Consider the following 26,985-nt stretch of genomic DNA (forward strand, 5'->3'; position numbering starts at 1 on the left):
TAGTCACCTCCTCAACTTCCACTACACTATCACTTGACACTTTGTGGGAAGTGGCACCGTCTGAATATGTTTTCCCATAAACGCCTTCAGTGACACACCTAACTCCACTACTGTATTCACTAGTAGGATAATTTTCCTGTAAAACCTAGACTCTAGGCTGGCAACGGCATCAGGTTCAGAATTGAGAGAGCCAGGCGTGGAAGCAGGTGGATTAAAGGTAGGAGGGCTAGTAGCAGGAGAATAATTAGGAAGAGGGGAAGAAGGAATAGCAGAGATATCTTCTAACCTAGGCTAGGGTAGAATAATAGGCTAAGGGAAGCTCATTTCTAGGCTAGAGGCTGCTTTCCTTTTCCCTCTCTAACTTGTCTAGTTGAGATTAAGTACCTTCTACCCTTGCTAACCATTATATTTAGCACAAGTTTTGTCCCTACTATATTTCTGCCCACTACATTTAGTGCAAATTGTATGAGAATCATATGATGACTTGATTAATCTGGTTTTGCAACTTTTGCTACAATAGCAAAACTAGGTGAGCTTGAATCAAGACATAATAATAACCAAAGAACTAGAAAAAAATTATCCTGAAAGCTACTAAAACTTGAAGGTTATTCAAATAAGTGATAATACTTCACCGAAATCTAGCCATACAACCGAAAATCAGTAAACAAAGGCTGCAGCAAACCCCCAATGTTACACTAGAGCATGGCAGAAACAGAATGAAGTTTCTGCTAAATTGTTTCCAGTACTCTTGTTAGTGGGTGGGGCTTGTCACTACACTAAACTATCGATGTGCTACAGCAATTTTTTAAATAAAGGCTGTCGTGCAAATTAGAAACTATAGCTAAGTAAATACTTGGTAAGTTACTTATATGAAAATAAAAGTTTAACTTTAATCCTGCATAAGGGAAAATGTACTGAGAGACTGACTTATTCCCTAATTTTGGAAACTTCATATGAGTTAAAATAATTCCAATAGCTATAAATTTCGTGAAACAACTTCCTTTACTATTCAAGTTGGTAAACTTAATCTTTTCGATTCTTTTGAACTATAGCCAGAAATCTCATGTCATGATTCAGCTACCTGATCCATTTCACCATGAATAACAGATATTTTTGCATCAATCTCCCTCATCTTGAGGTCACTGTTTGTCCACTACATGTATGACTGTATTTCAGCCATTCAATTAGCTCATATACCTATCTTGTTTGATCTTTGTTCCTCAAATCCTGAGATATTTTCTCATCAGCAGCTGCCTAACTGTTACAACAGAGCTGTTCCCAAAGTCCTGGGATATTTTCTCACCAAAAGCTGCTCAACTGTTACAACAGAGCTCTTTTCCAAGTACTGAGATATTTCCTTACAAGAATCTGACGCACTGTTACAACCCTGTTGTTCCTTACCGATGCAGGTGTAGAACAACCCTAAATATAACAGATTTAGGCTACTCTGATCATCAGTTGGGTGTTCATAAGACTGTCAAAACAACCTTACAATCCTAAAGGTATCTGAATTACCATCCCTCACTCTCTGATTATATATCCTCAGTAATCACTGTCAACCACCTTTGCATTTCGACAATGTGGATATTACTAAGAATGGACATTACCTACAAGAAGGACCATACATTAACAGTAAAAGACTATCTTCCCAATGATTAGTTATTAGTTTTAAAAGCAGAATCCTAAAAGCCAAAAGGCTTCAATGGAAATACAACCAAGTACAGAAAAAGAAATATAAAAATACAAAATATACATTATAACAGAAATAAAAAAAATAACTATGAAATTAAACTCACATACGCCTCTTCATTAAAAAGGCATCTACACTCAGTTCAATGAAATGACTAGATCATTCCATAATTTGGTCACTCTAAGAATAGGCAAGATCATCAGAATTCACTGCGCATCTACTGTAGTACTTTGTCAGCTGGTGGTACAGCTTTGGAAGACCCAAGTGCAAAAGGATGATCAGAATGATGAAAAATTTTATAAAGCACACAACGAAATACCTGAAAGATGATGCCAGGGATTAATACTAAGATCCTGGATGAAAAACTTACATGTAACTCTTCAAGATTTTACCCATCAATTTAGGGAGTGAGTCAGCTGCTGAAGACCAAACCAGTGAGTAACACTTAAAACACGGAAGAATATGAGAGTAAGAACATTTCTAGAAATCTAGAAGTTTCTCAAAAATGAATTTGCAGACAAGAATCACCCCTGGGGAAAGTAACTGCATGTATAAAGAAATACTGTCAGTGAAAATATCTGGGTGAGGAGGTACACTGTCCTAGACCTGCAATAATCTTACTTTGAGTTTTTGTTGCAAGTTATCCTTCATTTCCCATGCTTGATTGGAGGATTGGGAGCAAGTGACCAATCTCACTTCACCGAAGTGACCACACTCACTCAACTATTGCTAATTAACCAACAGGTGACCAAGTGACAACACCCAAACAAGTTTGCAATGAAGGTTATGTATGTATAAGAGATAGGTTTATATTCTGATTGGAACAAAATGAAGGTTGGCAACAAGAAAAGTGAGCAGCAATCTTCACCATTACCTACCTTCCACTACTTGATTATACACTGTCAACAGATTTTGTGTAATGTGCTTAAAATATCCAGCACTACTGCCCTCTCTTACCTGATGAATGAGTGTCAGACATGGCTCCAAGTAATGAGGTACTATCCTGTGATGGTGTTGCCATATCAATGTCTTCCTGACCAGGAGTTGGAGGTATCAAGACATCGTCATCATCATCGTCATCCTCGTCTATCACCTGACTGAGACTTGCTATTGCCCACTCGTCTGTCATCTAAGAAGAAGGTAACATTATAACACATTACATCTTGACATAAAATAAGATGTAACAATAGTTTATTGTTAAAAAATTCTCCATTTACATAAAAAAAAAGTTGTCAACTACCAAAGATTGTGCATTTGTAAACAAAAATGCCACCTTAAATTTTCCAAATAAATAAGGCAGTATAAGTAACAGTACTGATTATTGCAGTTTTTAGGATGAATTACATCTTTCCTGGATATAAAACCTAAAGTCCTTCATATAGATAGTAGCACCTCACCTTAACAGATGCTCTGGGGGTCTGGTTTTCTGATTAGTAATCCTCTATTACAGCCTGAAATTGAATATTTTCTTGGGTCTGGTTTTCTGATTAGTAATCCTCTTTTAGAGCCTGAAATTGAATATTTTCTTGATATCTCACAGCTAACAGCAACATAGCTCCTAACCTAAATTAACCTGTGCTTGACACTTAACATTCATTTTAAAACATTTCTTTAAAAATGTATTGTATCTAAAATGGTAGCAGAGCAAAATGTTATTTTCATGATAAAATTAAGTTTCATATATACTTCCAAGTAATTACATAGCTACAGTTGTAACTTGTACAGCAGCCTTTATTTTAAAAATTGTGGTAGTGCTTTGGTAGTTTAGTGTAGGTGACAAGCCCCGCCCACAACGGGAGTACTGGAAACAACTTAGCAGAAAACTGCATTCTGTTTCTGCCCTTATGTCCATGAGAGGGGAGGAGGGAGGACTCCAATGCATAGTTACTTGGTAAGTTACTTATATGAAACTGTTATTTTCATGATAAAATTAAATTTCATATATACACTGACAGGAGGTGGGATGCATGGACGTATTCTACTCAAAAAAATTAAGTTATGGCAATGGTTGGTGCTCATCTTAACCTGTAGTGGCATGGTGGTACAGCCGAGGAGCGCCTCTACTTAGGTGGGAGCTATGCAGAGAAGGATATGTCCGATGGCTAGCAAAGCATCAATAAGTGCCCTTGCCCTGGGCGCAGTACCACAATAAAAACAGCCAGACAAAGGTTTCACCTACATTGAAAACACCACAACCCATCCACTGAGACTGATGGGTACTCCAGGTACACTGTACCAGGCTGGAGTCTTGAGAGTCGGACGACAAATGATGCACATCCACAGAGACAACTTTCCAACGGCTGTCTGTCGAAGCCTTGGATTGATCAACAGGTTCGACTGAGGGGGCGACAACCCGTGGGCAAACCCCACCAACCTCCCTTGGACCTCTGGTATGACTCCTCCCAGGTTTAGGGTAGTATGACAGGGAACTTTGCCTAGGAGATTGGTGGGACAAGCAGCCACCTCCTCCTCTTGCACAACAGTTTCTCTTGTCAAGACATCTTTCCAGTGGCTGGGAACGTGCAACAGGTTTGACTGAGGGGGAAACTACCCGGGCAACAGGTTTGACTGAGGGGGAAACTACCCGTGGGCAAACCCCACCAACCTCCCTTGGACCTCCAGTATGACTCCTCCCAGGTTTAGGGGAGTATGACAGGGACCTTCATCTAGGAGAATCAGCAGGGACCTTCGTCTACGAGAATCAGCAGGACGAGAGCCACCTCCTCCGCTTCACTGTATTACCACTAGGTTAATTCTTGTTAAAACTAGACTCGAGACTGGCAATGGCAAGGGTTGAGAGCAAGGGAGCCAGGTGAGGGGGTTATATGTATTAAAAATAGGAGGGCTAGAAGCATGAGAAAAAAGGATGGGAAGGGGGTAAGAAGAAATAGCAGAGCTATCTTCTAACATAGGTTAGGGTAGAATTCTAGGCTAAAGGAAGCTTGTTTCTCAGCTCTAGAGGCCACTTTCCTTTCTATCACTTTCTAACTTGTGTAGTTGACATTAAGTACCTTCTACTCTTGCTAACCATAACATTTAGCACAAGTTTTCTCCCTATTATATTTCTGCCCCTTACTGCAAATTGTATAAGAATCATATTATGAAGACTGATTGATCTGGTTTACAACTTTTGCTACAATAGCAAAAATAGGTGAACTTGAATCAGACATAATAATAACCAAAGAAGTAGAAAAAATGATCCTGAAAGCTACAAAACTTGAAGGCTACTCAAATAAGCGATAATACTTCACCGAAATCCAGCCATACAATCAAAATCAGTAAACAAAAGCTGCAGCAAACCCCAACGTTACTTGAGAGCTGGCAGAAGCACAATGAGGTTTTCTGCTAAGTCGTTTCCAGTACTCCCATTGGTGGGAGGGGCTTGTCACCTACAATAAGCTATCGAAGCACTACCGTGACTTTTTAAATAAAGGCTGCAAGAGAGTTAGAACTATAGCTATGTAATTACTTGGTAAGTTACTTATATGAAAATTAAGATAATATAGTAATGTAACTGATCAGTACAGAAGACCATTATAAGTTGAGATGTCACATTCAGTACAACCAATGAAGCTAATCAACAAAGTAGCTAACGAGTGGTAGGTAGTTGAGGGGGTAGACCTACTACCCAGTGCCCACTCACCTGACTGTCAACCCTCACTTTTTCCTCTGGCAACAGGGATATATGTTGGGATGGTGAGTGAGGACTGTGACCAAAAACTTCAAGTTTGTATATCTATGGAAAATGCAATTTCTTTAAAAATTTTGATCTTCCCTATGAGATGACAGCCCCTTCTGTGAAGATTTACTCTTTAAGCAGGCAATTTTGCCCCAAAGAACTTTGACTGACACATTTCTGACAGAAATCGAAACATGAGAATAAGAACCTCCACCAAGTCCCATAACTGATCAGGCAAAGCCTCTCTTTTTGGTATAAGGTATGGGAGATCAAGGTTGGTACGTTAAAAATATTATCGTCCCTTAAATGAATGAAAAGTTGCCTCCATGCGTCTTCCCTCTTGAAAAGAGGACTGAATGAACGCGTAAGAATGAAGTCCTTGGACAGGCCTTGGTTGGAACTGACCAGTCATCTAACATATCTACTTCACCATCCTAATACCAATCATGGACCCTAGGCAAGATGCTAGCTTATCTAAAGGGAACTCAGGTAGTTACACAACAGCTTCAGACAGAGAGAGAGAGCTGCAGGCAGAAAGAAAAAGGAAGACTGAATGAGGGTAGGTGCAACTTTGAATTGTGTGCCAAACAAGCAGGATCCATGTCTCCTCACTCTCAATAAGACTGGAATTTTGCTCCATGGATGCAGAATCAGAGGGACAGAGCCAATCATCTCTAAGGATGCCAGGATCAAGTAATCATTGAGATAATGTAGGAAACATATCCCGTGAGAATGGACCTAAATAAGCATTTGAATAAAAACTTGCATGAACACCTGTGGGATAGTCAACGTCCCAATGCACTAGTGGACTCTCCTGTTACAAACAAAGTGGAGGCACTTCCTGGCTTCTACAAACAACAAAGTCATCCTTTGATAGAATCCAACAACAACCATGCAATTTCCATCCTGAACCAAGTCTTAAGTACATAATATAATTGTTCAGTGGAGAATGATAGATAACTGGTGCCCAGCCTTGAGTCATCTTCTCTGCAACGAAAAGCCTCCCACAGAACACTCAACAGCAACTGCCAACATGCACTCAAGCACTGTACTCACCTCTGCAGAAGAGATACATTTGGGCAATCCTGGAGAAAAGCCTGGGAACAGAAGGACTGGTCAAGGTACAAAGCTTATTCATAATCATAGTCATTTCGGGGCTGTGGCCAAGGCATCCCCCCCAAAAAAAGTAAAATTGCTGCTGGAGTGTCATCCTCCTTTGCAGATGTAGCAGCAACAACAACAGCACGAGTTTCCCAGCCTTGGCCGTACCTAAGAGGTCAAGGAACGTGGCAAAAGATGTATAGTACTCCATGGAATAATAAGGGAAGACCACATCTTCCTTAGGCACTCATGAGAGGAGTCAGTAAGAGTAGGCTGTGGTGAGCTGTGTACACTGGTTGGGGTTCCATTAGGAGAGACCAGCTTCAGGACCTGGATCATCAGAGAGAATATGGTAGAGTACTAACTTGCTGCATATACCCTCCCTGAGCCAAGGAAGGCATGGAGAGACAAGAAGTACTGTAAATGGGTTCAGTAAAGTCAATGGAGGAATACTAAACACATCCCCACCCTCACAAAGGGAGCCAGAGAACATTTCTTATCCCTCTTCCTATTAACCCTTAATGGACGGGATTCCTAATATGAGTATCTATAACAGGTTTTGGGTGATGGACAGGAATCCTCATATGAGTATTAACATTAAGTGACATTCGGTTTGGACGAATTTAGCGGGAAAAATGTTCATTGCACTTCAATGGGCCATAAATGACTTAAGGCACCTATTTAGCTCAGCTTGGGCGAGACATCAATCAGTATCCCTTGAGAAATCAGGGGGGAATGTACTAACTCTGCTGCTCCAGGACATTTTTTATTTATTTGCTCATAAATACCCAGGGATTGCTGTTGGTTTTAGTTCTTATCTTTTATGATAGTATGACAGCTATAATTGCAATTTTGCAAGGAAAAGTGCAAAGAACTATTAGAAAAAACAAGTACACCTCACAAAAAGTTACTGCATCTCCCCATCTCAGTAAATTTTGTAAATATTTTATAATAAATATACTCAGAATTTGTTACTGATTTTAGTTCTTATCTGTTATAATACTGTGTGAGCTGTAATTATAATTTTACAAAATAAAATAGAGTATTAGAAAAAACATGCATAACTTTGTAAAATTAACATATTTTTATGAGTATCTTGTAAAAGAGGCCCCACACGGGTTGTAAATAAAGTAGACACTTTCAACTTCCAGTGGACAGTAAGGAAAAGTTTATCTAATTGTTTTTCTTACACTGTATGCATTTGCATATCTTCCTCTTTCCATTGTTGTTTTTTTTTCTTAAACTGGCCAACCTTAGAGTTTGCCAGGTCTGGGGGTGTGCTTGATATATATTTAGCCCGTCCCTTAAGGGTTAAACCTTTGCCAATGCAAGGGAGACCACTCTACATACTTCTTACAGGGAGAGAAGGGGCAAATCTTACCTGTACACAAACTACAATACTTGTGTGAATCTACAACCAAGAGAGATACATCTCAACATGCACTCCAATCCATCACATCTTTACACTTGTTATTTTACCATCTTTATTTAAAATAACAAACAATACACATAACCATTCACAGATATTCAAAAACAAAGGTTTCATGAACTCAGCCTGGTGAGCAAGCAGTAGAGATGTCTACTCTAGACGGTAGCTGAAATTAAGTGAAAAGAGTCTGTTAAGCCTACCAAATCTCCAAGGCCGATTCCAGCTTGAGTAGAGGAATAATAGATAAAAGAGATGGTTTGTATTTCTGTGGGAACAATTAGGCCTTCTAATCTTGTCTATTATATACTAGTGCAGCTTTGCTACTTATAGTAGATATCAGGAGGTCAATATATGATACAGGACATTTTATCTTGGTACCCAACACAAAAAATAACAACTAATGCAAACTATGCTAATTTCAATTGAAACAGCAAATCATATAACTAAAGTTCTTCCAGGAATTCCCCAAATAAGACCTAAATTATGGGTTACTGTTTATAAAATCTTGCTTATATATGCATAGCCTGAACAAATACCCTAAAGACTTGCTAAGGCGCCAGAAGTATAATCTAAAAATCTTGTTAGACATAGCCTAGGCTACGCATAATTATCCATAGTGCCAACTCGCCAAACTGAGCAGGAAAGCTTTGTTGCGGCACGGTTGTTGGGCAGAGAATGAAGGTTAGGAGAAGACCTGTCACTTTCTTTTCAACTTTTATTTCAGAAGACCAAACAGGACTTTCTGGAGGTGACTTAGAGCTGGAGTTTTTCAGCGAGCATTTTTAATTAACTAGAGCCCTTTTTATCATTCATGTCACGTATTTCCCCCGAAAATCCGTGTTTGGAGCAACCCCTTGACCTAAGCATGTCATCAGAAGCCATCGATGCGAGACCGGGGAACCCTGGCCTCTCAGGTAGGCTTGGCCAGCATCAACCACGGTGAGTCCAGCGAGGCCACGCAGGGCCTAACCTCACCTACAGGCGGCAGCGAGACCAGTGCCACATAACCGCAACTGACCCCGTTCGCCATCCCCGGGACAGCGACCCGGCGCTGCTGGCACCCTACGACAGGATAAGCTAGGCTACCCTAGGCAAGTGGCCTAACCCAATTGTTGACTTATCTCGCGAGGGGCAGCTTTCGTTATCTAACCTTTGGGACTGAATCCTGGGGGGGTTCCTTCGCTAGGGAAACGGAAATCCGCCGAATTGGTTCAAATCGGGACGGTCTGAGGCGTCCGGGATGGAAGAGACGCACCAGAGCGCAATATCCCAGGCGAGGAGTCTGCTGGCCCTCTTGTAGTGACAAGTTTTGTTTTGATATGGCGCGGCGACGGCGCCTTTGCGGTCACGTGACCTCTCTCTCTCTCACCTGTCTCAACAATTGCCGATTGCGATGTTGGGAAGGAGGAGGAATCGCCATTGTCTATATTGCACGGCCCATAATTACTGTCAACGTTAGTTGGCATCTAAAAATCCAGATTGCAGTCTATATTTTTATGGACATAGAGCAGACGCATGTTGTCAGGGATTCGCCTTGTCCTTCGTTCCATTATTCGCAGGGGACAATGGAAAGGATTGGCGTTCACTTCTGCGATTGTGAAAAGTATGGTTTCTTTCACACGAAGGTTTATGCTGTAAGATGTTTGCTTTATCAGTGGATATTATGGTGATAAAATTATTGAAAAATCAGTGCACAACGAAGCTAAAGCCAGAACCAAAGCTCGAATATTATATCGGAGTTCGATCCACGAGTCTACGAGTTATGAACAATTCTATATTGATAATTGCATAATATCTCGACTGGCTTTAGAAAAATGGGTATTTCAACGTTGTAAACACGAAAATAATTCACTGTTGTTGTTATCTTTTTTAAACACAAGCAAAATGTTTACATCAGCGTGCGCTGTACATTTACATACAAAGATAAGAGTGCACTGCATGAATTCAAGTCCCCCCGATGCCATTTACACGCCCGAAAACTTTATAGATGATAATAAAACATTTCAAGTTTGATCTTACTCTTAGTTAAAGTTAACCACTGACACAAACACACACTCACACATATACAGTATATATATATATATATATATATATATATATATATATATATATATATATATATATATACATATATATATATATATATATACAGTATATATATATATATATATATATATATATATATATATATATATATATATATATATATATATAATTTATATATATATATATATATATATATATATATATATATATATATATATATATATATATATATAGCATATATATTGTAGGATGTTAATTTTTATATATATATATATATATATATATATATATATATATATATATATATATATATATATATATATATATATATATATGTATTGTGTGTGTGAATTTTTGTCATTTATACAATCATGACTTTAAAATTTACACCTATTAAGCCATAGCTAACGTTTAGTATCGAAAAACTTACCCTCAAAGGATACTATTAACGAGGCTTCTGCCGTGTGTGTGTATATATATATATATATATATATATATATATATATATATATATATATATATATATACATATATATACATATATATATATATATATATATATATATATATATATATAGAGAGAGAGAGAGAGAGAGAGAGAGAGAGATTTTTGTTTTAATCAATTTATTGCACATTGGCGTCAGACATTTAAGTAGCCTATATGGTGACAATATTAGTAATTACATCTATATGGAAATTAACGTATACAAGAGAGAGAGAGAGAGAGAGAGAGAGAGAGAGAGAGAGAGAGAGAGAGAGAGAGAGAGAGAGAGAGATAGTTTCAAAGGGGCTCTCTTCAAAGTAATTTTGAAATATTCATTTCAAGGAGAAATTTTTATGCAATTTATCTTTGTTTTCAAGGTTTAATTGTGACCATTACATACACACAGACAAACACAGACAACCACACACACCAACACACACACACATATATATAGGCTATATATATAAGTATATATATATATATATATATATATATATATATATATATATATATATATATATATATATATATATATATATATATATATATATATATATATATATATATATATATATATATATATATATATATATATATATATATATATATATATATATATATATATATATATATGTATTGAGAGAGAGAGAGAGAGAGAGAGAGAGAGAGAGAGAGAGAGAGAGAGAGAGAGACCAAATGACCAACAGATTCTCTCTCTCTCTCCCCAGGCAGTTCAGATCTCAACAGTGCCATCCGCAAATTATGTTACTGAAATTCAATGATCTCATAACTTCAGTTTCATTGCTTAACAGGAATAACAGCAGGTAGCACATTTAACAAATAATCTTGTTTCACAGTCGGCCGTCGGAATATTGTAAGAACATGTAACCATGGGAATAAGTGTGACAACTATCAAAGAAAATGCTGTTAATTCGGAGCATCTTACAAGGATGTGTATAACTAAATGCTGCATCTTATAACTTACAAGAACTCTACAGGGACCCGAAACGCCGACCACTGAAGCAGCAGGAATGCTATGATTCAAGTATATCTGGTTCGTTTCTTATTTTGCCCCCTGTAGGTCACAGTCTAGAACGGATTATAAGCTTAGTCATCGACGATTCAAATCCGCTAGGCCGAGGTTACGGTTAGTATGGTCTAATGAATGCTATGCGTTAGACCGTGGTAGCTAGCTTCTGTTCAGTCAGCAACGCCTGTTTCTCATGTAAACTTCTTCTTGGTTTGGGAATTTGACGAGACTAGAGACCTTGGGATCTCTCTGGCACAGCGGCTTCATGTTGCCTACTCTGATAAAACATGACTCTTCTTCCATCTGTTTACGCTTAGATGCACTTTCTTGGTTTTGAAAACCTGAAATTCATAAACACTTCTCTTTAAGGCCACAAATAAAATTTTGAACTTTAAGTAGGACTTTACTAGAACCTCTTTCAATTACATTTTGAATGTAGTTATCTTGAATAAAAAAAAGCTTGTTACTTAGGTGGCTTGAAACAAACAAGAGGATATAAAGAATAACCGAAATTACTTTTTTGTGTCTGAGGCTTATCGACATTTTCGTGCTATTCGGATATAGTTATTTATAATAACATCAAAAGATATTCTTACGCTCTCTCTCTCTATCTTAATAGATGCACACACACATATATATATATATATATATATATATATATATATATATATATATATATATATATATATATATATATATATTCTAAAGGTCAAGCAAGTTATATTTATAAGATGTCTTCACTACTCAATGATCCTTTAAAGACGTCTTCAGCTCCCGAAGCATTCCCGGAGAAACGCCCATTGGAATATAACGTCTTCTTGAAGACGTCTTCAAAACTCCAGGATCATGTGAAGCCGTCTTCAACTGGAGAAACACCCACTGGATCACAAAGTCTTTTTGAAGACGTCTTCAGGAACTGAATTCAGGCGACTTCCAAGGATCCTGGAGTAGTGAATAGATGTCTTCACCTCCTGAAGCATTCCTGGAGAAACGCCCATTGGAAGGGGAAGGGGAGGGGAAGGGGAAGGGGAGGGGAAAGGGAAGAAGAGGGACACAGACATGCAGCCAAACACACACACAGACAGAAAGGTAGCCAAGGAAATTATTAATATAATATAATATATATATATATACATACACACACACGCACACACATACTGTATATATATATATATATATATATATATATATATATATATATATATATATATATATATATATATATATATATATATATATATAAAGTTCTTTTGCTAGATTCCCGCCCTTTTCCTAGCCCAAACAGATGCTAGTATTCATTTGTACTTCGAACTATTAGAAATGTTCTTCATCATTGCAGATTTGATTTAGAGAGAGAGAGAGAGAGAGAGAGAGAGAGAGAGAGAGAGAGAGAATATTCTAAAGATTCTAAAATGATCGAACTGTCAGAAAGATTCTTCTGTTTATTCGCAGAGATAAACCTTTTCATTCCCCTTCCGTTAAAACTCAAGAAGTAAAGATTTAGTGAGCTTATACTCTGCAAATTTTGAAAGGAAAAATATGCATTTATGAATCATAATAAGAACAGAAGGATTTCCACAAAATCTATCTTTTGTTTCTCATTGACAAAAGCACAGTGAATGAGGGATAACTCAGAGAAACAACGCTTTGCCCCCATAACAAACCCCAGTAATGAAATTTGACAGGGAACATTTCCATTAGCAACAGTAGCTTACAAAATCACCGAAAGACGGACCCACCAGGCATTTTGCAGCTCCAGGTTCCAGATGACACAGCCCGCCCCTGGAAGCGCCCCCTGGAAATAAGAGAAGATAAGCAGGCGATATAAGACAGAAAACATCATACAAATGAAAGTAATCCAGCAAATGGAATAATATTAAAATATGCACAGAGAGCTGCATTAACAAGAATTCTTCTGAATGTCAAACTTTTCCCCGGTGTTGTTACTAAGCATCAGCGGGAAGCTTTATCTATAACTGGCTGTAGCCAGTCTGACGGCATTGCACTTTAAATGAAGTTACATAACAGAAGTAAGTTTTTCATTATGAAGCTGTATGCCGACCCATAATGCTCTTTATTTCTTAGATCAGCGAAGATGTTTGTCTCTTGAATGAGAGCGTAGTCTACGTCAGATTACTGTTAGTACTAGCAATGTATGATAGTGTGAACTAACTGTTGAACAGAGAAATGAGTAAACACTGCAAAAAACTAAAGGAATGAAAGACCAAAGAGATATACAACATTTTGTATATTCTCACAATTGAGTTCATTTTCAATTTCAGTTCACGTAAAGGCCACAGCCATGTCCATTAGCAATACTACAGAGAAGCAACTCATTCTCTCCCTTAACGAACACTTTAAAGGGGAGAATTGTCAAGGCTGTTATGCATCAGTGAGAGAGATCATTATCTAATCCGTGGCTCCATTTATCTCGCATCCCCCCCTTTTTTTTTTTTTAAATGAGACTTCTCCTTAATCTCTCCCTATGAGCGCTGAGCGGGTCGACTGTAACCTGGGGCAAGTTCGGACACAGTGGTTATGTAATCCTTATCTGGAGTGTTTTGGCTGGGACGACGCCAAAACCATCTTTTGGGAAATGAGGCTACCAGTAACTGATAGCCCAAGGCTGGAGGAGTATCATCTTATCCTGTAATCTTTGCCTATCAGTCACGCAGTACACTCGGGATCAACTGCATCCCTTAATAGGTTCTTAGTCGGTGCTGCGCGGACAGTGCTTCGAGAACCTGGCTGACGAAGAGAATCTCACATTGCTTAATCAAGGGTGCCCTTTCAAAATCAAGTGATTACTTGTAAATGTGTAAACATAATTGGCCAGTGTTTTGGAAATTGAACTGGCCCGTAGATTAGAGCGATGAACTGAAGATAATGCTATTTCTAAAGGCAGATGCCATCGTTTGTTAGACCGCTTTTTTTCTCGTCACCAGAATTTGCTACATTAGATGCCTTCAGTGATTTGGAACGTAACTGAGGCTCTCGATTTTTCATTGTTGTAAATGAAAAAGGCTCTTGAATTCATTGTCGTATTTGCACCAGAAAAGATGATCGAAAAATTGGAACCAAACTCGAATTAAAGTGATTACGATGATTGAAAGTGCATCGAAAAGTAATCGTATAATTTGATAACCCAAAAAGAAATGTAAATGCCTAGGAGAAATTTGGCAGCTGAGTTTCCTTTCCATTTTAGCTTTCCATAAATCACTTTACTAATCCACAAATAAAAATTTACCTGACCAGATAAGCCAGTTTCTGACGATGTTTCCAAACTCCAACTAAATTTCTCTGAAGAGGAGCGGTTACTGTTTATGCTAACATTATTTTGCTGATACTACAGCCCAACAGGAAAGTCCAGAATGGAGGCCCAGGTGACGAAGAGGCAGTATGTCACTGTTGGCATCATCTGCTTCATAAACCTTATCAATTACATGGACAGATACACTGTGGCAGGTACGAGATAAAACAGAGTATTTATGTCCTTTTTTCTGTGCGTGTGAAATATCTGCTCCGTAAAATGAATAAATTACCCTGACAGTTTTGCTGTGGGAAGAAAGAGATAATTTTTCTTTTATGAAGGGGAACTATATAGGTTTTACTTTTCTAAATGAACACTGACTGACTGGGAAATGGGTGAATTTGGGGCTCAGGAAAGCAACTTCTACAGAAATGATTCAGGAGCCCCTTAGAGACCCATGATACTCATATGATAGGGATACCGCCAGTAACGTAAGGTGTTTGTTGAACGTAGGACTTTTAGTGACCTACGCTGCTCACACGCCACCTCCAACAACATATGTTGTTTGCAGGCGCCACTTATACGGTTTTTTGTTGAACGTTAGGACTATCTTCGGTAGGTTCTTAGTCAGATAACTTGGAAAATCATGTATTTTTGACATCAGATTATTTCTGAAGGAAAATTATCTGATAAGAGAAAATGTACTTGATCAGTGAAAACTAATTGAAAACAAAACTCTCTGGCAGAAACCAGTCTGATTATGCGTAAACATAAGAGTTTGGGTCAAGGAGTTACAGGAAGCGAAATTTGAGTCAAATTAAGATAGTAGCTGAAGGATTGTTTCCAAGATGAAAAATACACGTAAGACCTCACAAGAAAGAGGGCAAAGCCCAGGAGCCAAACCACTTGTAGACACATATGGGCTACTTGGGCCAACAAAACACTGAATAGCAATCTTATGAACATCGTGCTGTCTAGCAATTATTCTTATTTTGTTTGGTGTATATGAAATGTTGTGTTTCCCTATAAGAGTCTTTGGGCGTAACGTTCAATTTAATAAGGTAGTTTCTATTTCTTTTGTAAGCTATACTAGTCAGTGACAATCTTATGGGACCTGGGCTCAGTTTCTACTCTGGTTCCTCCAGCTGGAACTCGTATACCATCCGAAGTTAACATTCTAGCAGAATCGCCAATATCTGTAGGTAGCAAATCCTTTGCATGTCTGTCATAATAGCTTTTGAAGGCCTGCAATATCCCTAGCTGAGCTTTTCCAGCTCTTAATTGGGTACTTCAAATTTCAACATGTTACTGATGTAGGAAGGAACATTTCTGTTTTTGTAAAACGTTTTTTGTACTGGAGACTCTAAAATAGATGACAGAAATGGAACATTTCTGTCATCTAACCGTCCTAGGCTAACGCTATACATAACCCCTGCAAATTCCCGCAGCTTTTCAGTTACTTACATGGGTTTTGCTGTTTATTGGTGTATCTAAATCCACATTTTGAAAATGCTGAATCCATCAGGGTCAAGCTCATGAATTATATCATATTTTGCAGCTTATCTATGCGCATCTCTCTAACTTATCAGTTTCAAAATATCCTGACTAGTAATCTACTACCATTTGATAATTCTCTCCCTCATATTCAAACAAATCCGATTCAGCCTCGCTCCATTTTCTCTCCGGAGCAACATGTGGGACTAGTTGCTTTTTTTTTTTTTGCCTCCTTATGTTTTGATAGATATCACTCTTGGAAACTATATGTTCTATTTGTGCATTTAGGTATGGACTGTATAATCCTTCACAAACTCTCTTCTTGTATTTTGCAATGCCCACAGGCGTCATTCAGCATGAACATTTCCTTTAAGTTCTAGCGTGATTAGCTGCCTGAACACTCCAGTAGCATTCTCCGCCATAGTTCAGTCAAAACAACTACACGGTTTCGCTCTCCCCCTAAAAGGTGCATGACAGCTCACTGTATGTACATGCACATGACACTCTTCACTCTGAACTTGTAGCTCTGGAGTGCTGACACACCTTGAAGTTTCGATCTTGCTTCTTTAGATGTAGCCTAATCAGATTGCCTGTGTTCTGTCTATCACAGAATCCACTTCATACATTTGCAGGTGGAATCTCTTAACTGCAAACTGCAAACACTATTGCAAAGCATTCCCTTTCAGTTGTGAAGTGACTGCACTCGTTTTTCTTGTTTCCTACTTGTGTAAATGTCAAAGTATAAATTATGTGAAGTATCATTTTATGTAGTTCCCTCGCTACTATTTTCCATGTTACAGTTTGAGAATAAGTAAGATTCTGGAACTTTACTTATATTCGCTGATTTCATGTAGTTTTTATTCTTTATTAGGATATTTGCTTAGTAAGATGTCGGTGAAATTCTCATATATTTTATTGATGTTTGAAAACCACGACATTTTCTTAGAAGTTTTACGTAATATGAACAAGATGAAAACCTCCAGAATCAAGGTCCGACCAATTCAGAGGAAATAGCTCAAGAAAGTGCGTAGGCTCCCAATATCTCTTTTGCTTATATATTTTATATATCTTCACATATTACAGGTGTATCTTTTTAAAGTAATTTTCCCCTCTCCTATGAAATAAGTTATTATAATTAACAGTTAATAGGCGTAAGAAATAGCAAAAGTAATGTTCGTTTTTACCTGATATCTCTAATGATTACGTGAAATTGATTAAAAGTGATTAAAAAGGTTAAAAGTAAGTTGTGCTCACCTTGCTAAATTCCACAGAATGAGACAAAGTTTATATCTGATTATGGAACTGAATACTAAATCCGTATCTGTTGAAGAAGCTCACAGAGCTTATAGCTAGCTGTAAAATCTTGGTATTTCGTGACTTTACATAGGGAAGTCTTTGTGTGGTGGACTTCACCGCAGACTGAATGCTTCCTGAAGTGGGCAGTTAATTGCCCATTTTGTGAAAAGAGTAATTGCGCAAATAGGGGGCAATAAAATAGAAAATGAAGTCAGAGTTTTTCTTGTCATAGACTCTAGAATAAATGTCATTTATTGATTAATGAAAACACACGGCTTTTTTTGTTTTTTGTTTTGTTTTATTATTAAACTCCATTGTCCATGAGGACCCAGCACTATACCAATTCAAACTAACAGCTTGAAATCTTTTTCATTCATCAGATAATTCTTTTAATCTTCCAAAGAATATGATGTTCAATAGAAAGAAGTATGAAGTATGAAAAGGTAATCGAAATACAGAAAGAAGACATCAGTCATTGGAAAAGGAAAAAAATAAAATACCAAATTAAGTAAATTATTAAAATACAAGGAAAATTGTTATAGGGTAGTAAAGCGTTGCATTTTGAACTTTAGAGGTTTCAGTTACAGAGCATCCGAGCCTGTTGCACAGTCCAACGGTGTGAGGAATGAAGGACATCTGGAACGGGAAATTAGTTAAAATTTCGTGGAGTTAGCAATTACTTCCTTTATCCTCAGCAATACTCTTCGACATCCAGGGCAGCTTCGGCATAGGAGAAGCGGAGGGTGGACTCCTGCAGACTGCCTTCATTTTCGCCTACATGATCATGGCTCCCCTCTTCGGCTGGCTGGGCGACCGTTACAACAGGAAGTGGCTGCTGAGCGCTGGGATCCTCTTCTGGAGTCTCTCCACCCTCCTGGGGTCTTTCATGCCGGTATGATCCCACCCTCCATAGTCTTAGTTGCGCCTCGATTTCCAAGGCTTAATTTTGAGTACCTGTGATCAGGTGTTAATAATCTTATATATTTTGTTATAAATGTTTTATTTTGTCCGTATAGCATTAATAACAGCTGTATAAGGAACAACAAGAACAATTTCTGCAGTCCTTACTCTATTTTAATAGAGATAACAGTTTAAATATCATAATGTCAACAGAAGTTTATTAAAAATCAGACGGAAACAGGTATTTAGAGACCATAAACCCAGTTAAGACTGAGCAATAAACACCCTAGTTGTCCTTTCTCCGCAAGAGTTCCATTCCTATCTCTCACAAAATCGAATCATTTGTTGCTATCAGGAGGACTACCTGTATAAACTTTGGTCAAATTGTTTTCCTAATCTTGTTAACAAACAGACAAACAAACAAATGGAACCAAAAATGTAATCTAAAATCATATTTGACCTTTGATCACTAAGAGTTTGACCTTGACCTTTAAGTTTGACCTTGACCCCTAATTTGACCTTGACCTCTAAGTTTGACCTTGACCCCTAAATTTGATCTTGGCCTGTACATGTGACCTTTTGCCACTAAGTTTGACCTTGACCTCTAAGTTTAACCTTGACCTCTAAGTTTGAATTGGCCTCCAAGTTTGACCTTGACCTTTCTCATTACATTGCTATTATTATTAATAGATTATGCATGCCAGCTGTGATGTCAATACACTGATCATGGCTAAGTTCTTATTTGACTTTCTGTCACCTCTAAGCATGACTGTGACCTTACTCTCTACATGAGCATCATGAATGTCAAATACAAACTCTATCTTGTGTAGCTCAAATGATGTGAATAATTTCAATTTCTTATTTAACCCTTGATCTCTAAGTATGACCTTGACCTCAGTCTTCCTACTTGCCCCATTAATAAATATTTTTTTTATCAGATATGACGTGTTTTGTACAGTTCCAGAGTTATGACAAAGTTCATATTCTTTTATGAAATTTGAAGTTGAAGGTCAAATGTTGAATTCCTATTTTTCTTAAAAAGTAATCAGTTCCTGTTAGTACTCATACCCACCTCTGGCCCAATTTCGGTAAAAGTCCATTCGGAACTTTTTGCGTGATCCCCATGAAAAGAAAGTATATACAGTAATATAGGAAGGCATTACCTGTTATAGATATAGACAAATTACAAACGAAAACGAAATGCTTCCATATATAAAGAACATTTCAAAAATAAGTCGGAGATAAAAGTAAAACAACCATATCCATTTTCCTCTGAAACCACGAACAAGCACGTGATAGCTCTGCTTAAATACAAAAACACTTTACAAGAAGAATCTTCATCTTGATAACATTTCCGCTTGCAAAAAAATAAAAAGGATTGATGATAATTGCCAATTTCTCAATTCCCCTCTCAGGACTACGTCTCCTTTTTGGTCCTTCGTTGCGTGGTTGGTGTTGGCGAGGCGAGTTACACCACCATTGCGCCAACAATTATTTCTGACCTCTTCATTGGCGATAAAAGGTCGAAAATGCTCGCCGTTTTTAATTTTGCCATTCCTGTGGGAGCGTAAGTTTATTTACTCATTTATTTATTTTTTTGGTACCACTCGCAAAATGAAGAGTAATGGCGATTTTATATGTTTTAATTGTCATGAAATATAGCAAGAAACAACAGAATAGTCTCCATTCTGCTTGTGACTTCGGAATGACGCACGTCCTATTGAACAAAATGGTCAAATACTTAACTTAAAGCTATATTTAAACATGGTGTTTTGATAATGATTTCAGTGAAATAAATAACCTCCCTCTGTGCCATTTGCCAGACCTATTAACAATCTCGTTATTCGCAGGGGCCTGGGCTACATCTTGGGTTCGCTGGTCCTATTTATAGGGGGGAACGGAATGACCGATGACGACCGTGTTGCAAACGAAGTGTGGAGGTGGGGTCTTCGGGTTACTCCTTGGATGGGCGTCATTGCCGTTGTAATGATAATTTTTCTGCTGGACGAACCCGCCAGAGGCAAATGCGAAGGAGGTCAAAACATTAAGACAACTTCACTGCTGGATGATCTGAAGTATCTGTTAAAAAAGTAAGTTGGTGTTTGGCGGTATTCACGATCAGATGGCTTCCCGCCATAGAGCAGGAAAGACGCCAGTATACCAGGGTGCCGGTGCGTTCACAGGAAACAACTCTACCTAACAGGCAGAATAAGAACATAACCTTGGCTATACTGCTCGAAAACAAGTATTTGTAGGATTTTTATAAAATTGTTAGTCATGATTCCAAATTTCAACTACAGATATCCTGTTAAAATGCTTAGTAAAATTATTCTTTCATACAATTTCAGCGAAGCTTTCGTATTGAACACCTTAGGATTCACGGCCGTTACTTTTGTTATGGGGGCTCTGGCTTGGTGGGCACCGAACTTCATTAGTCTGGGAGTCGATGTGCAGGAGTCCAGCAATGTCCCCAAGGATTAGTAAGTCTGTCTTCAGTTACCTTTTTATTTTCGACGCATAGTGCCATTATTTGACACAATTCTCCTTGCTTATATGAAAGGGATAGTGTCTAAAAATTTTGTTGATTGTGAAATGATACCAACATCAGGTGATGTAGTACTTTGTTTTAATCTAATCTTGATACTTTTATCAAAAGAATTTAAGTGAAGTTTATCATAGGGAAAGACAAGAAAATAAGACATGTCAAATATAATATAAATTTGTTTATGACCAAACAAATACAAAAGATAGCACTGATGTTATGTTGTTTATACTTTAGTTCATTCTGTACTAATAATCCTAGCTGCAGGTAGCTCTAGTTATTGTGGCTGCTATCTCGTAATCTGTTAAATCAAATGCTAAAAAAATAATGCAAATTCTACTGATGTGTTTATATATATGTATACACACACATATATACAGTATATATATATATATATATATATATATATATATATATATATATATATATATATATATATATATATATATATATATATATATATATAATATATAACTTAGCAACGAAGTGATGCAAATAGTAAACGGAGGATATGGCCACAAGGAATCTGAAATAAGGTAGTGTAAGATCTTTCGCCTTTACTCTAAAGCATTCTCAAGCAAATCAAATGCAGTGAAACATAAGACTGCAAAGGCTTATTTTTACGGACAACGATTAAGACTAAAGGGATCTACAACCATTTGAATACAAAGGTCATTACATCTGGATTAATTATTCGGGTGAGGAGCGGTTGTCTAGGATTATAGGATAGACTGAAGGACAAAGGTCATTAACAGGAATTACTGATTTTCTTAAGTTTCTTTTTTTTTTTTAAATCTTTTGCAGAATGGAATCAAGGGTGTGTACACCTGGAGTCCAGGGCTTAAATTGATGTTCTCCGTAGGGTGGTAGAGCCGTAAGTGCACCTCATACGGTGCACTGTAGGCATTACTTTGGGTTCTTTGCAGCGTCCCTTCGGCCCCTAGCTGAAACTCTTTTCAGTCCTTTTACTGTACCTCCGTTTATATTCTCTTTCTTCCATCTTACTTTCCGCCCTCTCCTAACAATTGATTCATATTGCATCTGTGAGGTTTTCCTCCTGTTACACTTTTCAAACCACTACCGGATCCAGGGGGCGGGGGGAGACCTGGGCACGTGCGCCCGCCCCATGAAAAGTAATGACAAAATAATAATATTGAAGATTTAGATAATAATAACATAAATTAAAAATATAAAAATGGGAAAAAAATATGTTATAGAAATGATAAAATTTTTAGAAAAAACAATAACAGTAACAATTATACATGTATATATGTACACACACACACACACACACACACACACACACACACACACACACACACACACACACACATATATATATATATATATATATATATATATATATATATATATATATATATATATATATATATATATGTATGTATAATATGAAAATTGGTGGCCCATGAAATTTTTCTGGATCCGCTAGTGTTTCAAACATTTCACTGTCAAATTCCGTTTCAGCTCTGAATGACTTCAAAGGTCCCAGCACTTGGCCTTTGGCCTAAATTCTATATTCTGTTCTATTATTAAAATGATATTACATTACTTTGTTGGTTGTAATAATGCAGAATCTACGAGATTTCTGATAACTGTTTCTTTTTACGTCTTGTTAAATAACCAGGGGACCAATCAGTTCCATGTGTTTTTTTACTTAGATGTACAAAAAGAGCATTCGTTTTTCTTTCAGCCAGTTTTAACTGAACATTTATGTTGATTTATTCTGACAATTAACTCATAACTTGCCTAGCCCAAATAAAATGAAACACCGTCCATATAAGAGGTTTTATAAACATTCACAACTGATCCCCTTTATCTGCCGAGAGCAACCAGATTCGCTGAACAGCAGCACTAATATGCAGTAAATGCGCCTAGCTGTCGAACTTCTCAGTCCCAGAGGTCCTTTATTCCTCACACCGCTGGACTGTAGAACAGTCTCCCAGAGGAGGTCGTGCAGCTGGAACTTTAAAAGTTCCAGGGAAGATGGGTGCATTACCCTAATACAATTATCCTTGTGTGTTAATAGTTTACTTACAGTTTTATCTATTTATTTACTAAATTGTTATTTTTGGTTCTTTTTTGATAAGTACGCTCTTTCTGTATTTCATTTTACCTCCTCTTACTTCTTCGTAATGAACACCACATTCTTTGGAAGGTTGAATTTCAAGTCAGTGTCCCCTGTGAATAGGTTCATCTTCCGAATAATAATAATATAATAATAATAATAATAATAATAATAATAATAATAATAATAATACTCTTGCGAGGGTAATATCTTATAAGCATGTATTGCAGTTATTATATGAAAAGACCACATTTACACTGAATATTTTTAACACTGATTTGATGAAAAAAGACAAATACAGAGTTTTCTTAGGTAATTTTGGCTTCCCATCACTGTTATTGTAAAGCTACTTCATAGTTTCATTGTAGCCAGTACCTAACATCTTTTTTTCACTGTCCGTAGACTGTAGTTGGTTATCCAAGACTGACAACCCGGTATGCTCGCAGTAGAGGTTGAAGAGAATACAGAGAATTTTATATTAAAAGATGTCCGAGAAATAATTTATTTAACTCTATAAAATCTAACTGGTAAATCCATTCCGCTTAATTCTTGTTGAAGATATTCTAAACTTCCTAATCGGGAATCGGGATTGGTCGTGATACCTTGCAGTTTTTCTTCTAGGTGTCACAGGTAGCCATTACAGTTTCTTAGTTGCCATATCCTTTGTTTATATATATATATATATATATATATATATATATATATATATATATATATATATATATATATATATATATATATAATATATATACAGTACATATATGTATGTATAAATGAATCACGAAAATATGGAACGTGATAATTACATAAACAAAGACAAAATCCACGAGGAAAAGAAAAACAATGGAGTGCTTCAAGGCCTTTCGACTTATAGTCCTTGACTTAGTAGACTGCTAAGTAAAGGACCATAAGTCGAGAGGCCTTGCAGCACTCCGTTGTTTCTCTTTCCTTCGTGGATTCTGGATTTTGTCTTTGTTTATATATATATGTATATATATATGAATATATATATATCTATGTCTATATATACATATAAGTATATGCATATACTCGTACATATAAATTTTATATAAATATATACTTGCTGCAATAAAACTATGAAGTTGCTTTACAGTAACAGTGATGGGAAGCCAAAATTACCTAAGAAAACTCTTTACTTGTCTTTTTTCATCAAATCAGTGTTGAAAATATTCAGTGTAAATGTGGTCGTTTCATATAATAACTATACATATATAAGTATAAATATACATATATATATAAAATGAGTGTGTGCGTTTGTATGATAAAACATGAAATAAGTTAAAAATTTTTATTATTGTTGTAATCTGAACAATAATCAATATCTACGTCAATCTCCAAAGCGGTAAAACGAAATCCCTTCGCCTGATTACTTTGAAGGGATCTTCTTAACTACAGCAAATAAGAATGTGAACTATTTAATTCTCGCCATAATCTTCATTCCCTAAACTTTGATGATAAGCGCAAGGCTGAACACGCAACCTTCGTAATTGAACTTCGTTATCTTATCTGGGTGAATTTATAGTTTCTTTGGTAGAGAAAATAATTAGATGTTTCCTAAACAATTTACACAGAATTTACCTGTTGCCACAGAAAGTTCTTTACTGGATCAAGTGGGATTCGGCCGTCGGTATTTACCTAAAGGTTTAACAGGAGCTGAACCCGACTGAACCCCAAGACCTGTCGCTTAAAAGGTTGTCTGTTATAATGTTGAGGGAGTTCTTCATTGGATGGGTCGATATCGTACTCGGCTAGCACTCTCCTAGGCCCGCGTTCGATTCTCCGGCCGGCCAATGAAGAATTAGAGGAATTTATTTCTGGTTATAGAAATTCATTTCTGTATTATGCGGTTCGGATTCCACAATAAGCTGTAGGTCCCGTTGCTAGGTAACCAATTGGTTCTTAACCACGTAAAATAAGTCTGATCCTTCGGACCAGCCCTAGGAGAGCTGTTAATCAGCTCAGTGGTCATGTTAAACTAAGGCATACTTAACTTTTTTATAATGTTGAGGGAAACCGGGAGCAGAGAGAGAGTTCTAGAGCGTGGTGCTCTATGGGACAAACGGTTAATGGGGAGGGGCGCTTATTTCATTTGCACCAGTGATTTCCTTGTACATTAAGCAATTTGGTATTCAAAATACAATTATTGTTAAAAGCCGTTGCCATGCCTTTATCGCATAATAATTAATCTTAGGCTACTTCGAGATTAAAAATCCCGTTCGTGATGGCGATGAAGATACTGGTTGTATAAGCAGAGAGAGGTAATCGGACACATTTGCTTGTTTATTAGAACGTTATCGAAATCTCATTATCGCAATCTTTCAAACTCCTGAATAGCAACCAGTATCTAAGGAGAAGGACAGCATAACAATCGCCACTTCCTTGTTTATTATTTTATTATTATTATTATTATTATTATTATTATTATTATTATTACGAAGGAAGAAGACCCTCTTTGAAGCAAGTTTTGTTGAATAAAATGGCTGCATTTTGCGAATTGATTTTATACTGAGTTTTCTCAATTCTTCTAATAATTCGCTTTTCCTGCACATCAATATTAGTCAACAATTGTCCAATGTTCATATTTCGATGGATGAAACAGCGTATTTCTTTCAGCAGAAATTCGTTATTTTAAAGCATTACAGTAGGTTAGTGAAACCTGGGATGTCAATTCGTAGATTTTCCTGATGGTATTTTCGGTGGTATTTCTTCGTTGTTCTTTTTCTGACGTCAGTCTGGTATTTTTTGTACTTTTTCTGGCGACTACGTCAGAAAAAGAAAAAAGAAGAAATACCACCGAAAATGCCATCAGGAAAATCTACGAATTTACATCCCAGGTTTCACTAACCTGCTGTAATGCTTTAAAATAAAGAATTTCTGCTGAAGGAAATACGCTGTTTCATCCATCGAAATATGAACATTGGACAATTATTGACTAATATTGATTTGCAGGAAAAGCGAATTATTAGAAGAATTGAGAAAACTCAGTATAAAATCAATTCGCAAAATGCAGCCATTTTATCCAACAAAATATTATTATTATTATTATTATTATTATTATTATTATTATTATTATTATTATTATTATTATTATTTATTATTATTATTATTATTATTATTATTATTATTATTATTATTATTATTATCCAGATGAGCCCTATTCACATGGAACGAAGCCCACAGGGCCATTAACTTAAAATTCAAGCTTTCAAAGAGTATGGTGTTCATTAGAAAGAAGTTACAGGAAATAATAGGCAATACAGAAAGAAGATGTCAGTTGTTAGAAAACAACGATAAACTAAAAAAATTAGTAAATAAATAGATAAAAATGTAAATGAATTATTAAAATCACAAGGAGAATGGTTCTAGGGTCGTAGTGCATTACATTTTCCCTTGAACTTTTGAGGTTCTAATGACGCAACATCCTCAAGGAGACCGTTCCACAGTCCAACGGTGTGAGGAATAAAGGACCTCTGGAACTGAGAAGCTCGCCAGCGAAGCATATTTATCGCATATTGGCGCTGCTGTTCATCAAATGTGGTCGCTCCCGGCAGGAAAAGAGGACCAGGGATCAATTGTGACGGCGAAAGATCCCTGTTGAAATGCAGCTTATGAAAAATTGAGAAGACAAGAGACCATCCGTCGATGGTCCAAGTCATAACTGCTAATGTTAGGAAACAGAAACCTACCACCACGAACCACTCTCCGCAGCTATAATTCCTGATTAAAATTCTTTATGATCTCTGTGTAGCAGTTTCTAGGGCAGTGGTTCTTAACCTGGGGGGACGCCCCACCCCCTAGGGGGCGTCAGCAATTTCCAAGGGAGTTGCGAGCCCTAGGGAAAAATTAAACATTCTCTCATTATATTCGTTATTCTCTTAAAAAGAGTCACTAAGAAGCAGTGTCAAGTGCCTCACTAATTCATTCCCAAAAGAATAAA

At 37.0% G+C, this 26,985-nt stretch overlaps 2 protein-coding genes across 2 annotated transcripts in view; one reads left to right on the forward strand and one right to left on the reverse strand.

The window, feature by feature from the left end:
* LOC136831108 (protein hsr-9-like) overlaps positions 1–9,466 on the reverse strand; it is a 92,924-nt gene extending 83,458 nt beyond the window's left edge. The window contains exons 1-2 of the mRNA XM_067091060.1: positions 9,269–9,466; positions 2,648–2,819 (exon numbers count right to left, since the gene is read on the reverse strand). Coding sequence (XP_066947161.1) covers positions 2,648–2,819; positions 9,269–9,319 — 223 coding nt within the window. The 5' untranslated portion in view covers positions 9,320–9,466. The remainder of the gene's footprint in view (positions 1–2,647; positions 2,820–9,268) is intronic.
* A 4,619-nt stretch (positions 9,467–14,085) lies between these two features.
* The window catches only part of LOC136831434 (protein spinster-like), a 28,306-nt gene continuing 15,406 nt past the window's right edge, over positions 14,086–26,985 (forward strand). The window contains exons 1-5 of the mRNA XM_067091891.1: positions 14,086–14,924; positions 18,195–18,391; positions 19,815–19,966; positions 20,250–20,489; positions 20,748–20,879. Coding sequence (XP_066947992.1) covers positions 14,831–14,924; positions 18,195–18,391; positions 19,815–19,966; positions 20,250–20,489; positions 20,748–20,879 — 815 coding nt within the window. The 5' untranslated portion in view covers positions 14,086–14,830. The remainder of the gene's footprint in view (positions 14,925–18,194; positions 18,392–19,814; positions 19,967–20,249; positions 20,490–20,747; positions 20,880–26,985) is intronic.

The sequence above is a fragment of the Macrobrachium rosenbergii genome, chromosome 48, assembly GCF_040412425.1.
Source record: "Macrobrachium rosenbergii isolate ZJJX-2024 chromosome 48, ASM4041242v1, whole genome shotgun sequence".
Lineage (NCBI taxonomy): Eukaryota > Metazoa > Arthropoda > Malacostraca > Decapoda > Palaemonidae > Macrobrachium > Macrobrachium rosenbergii.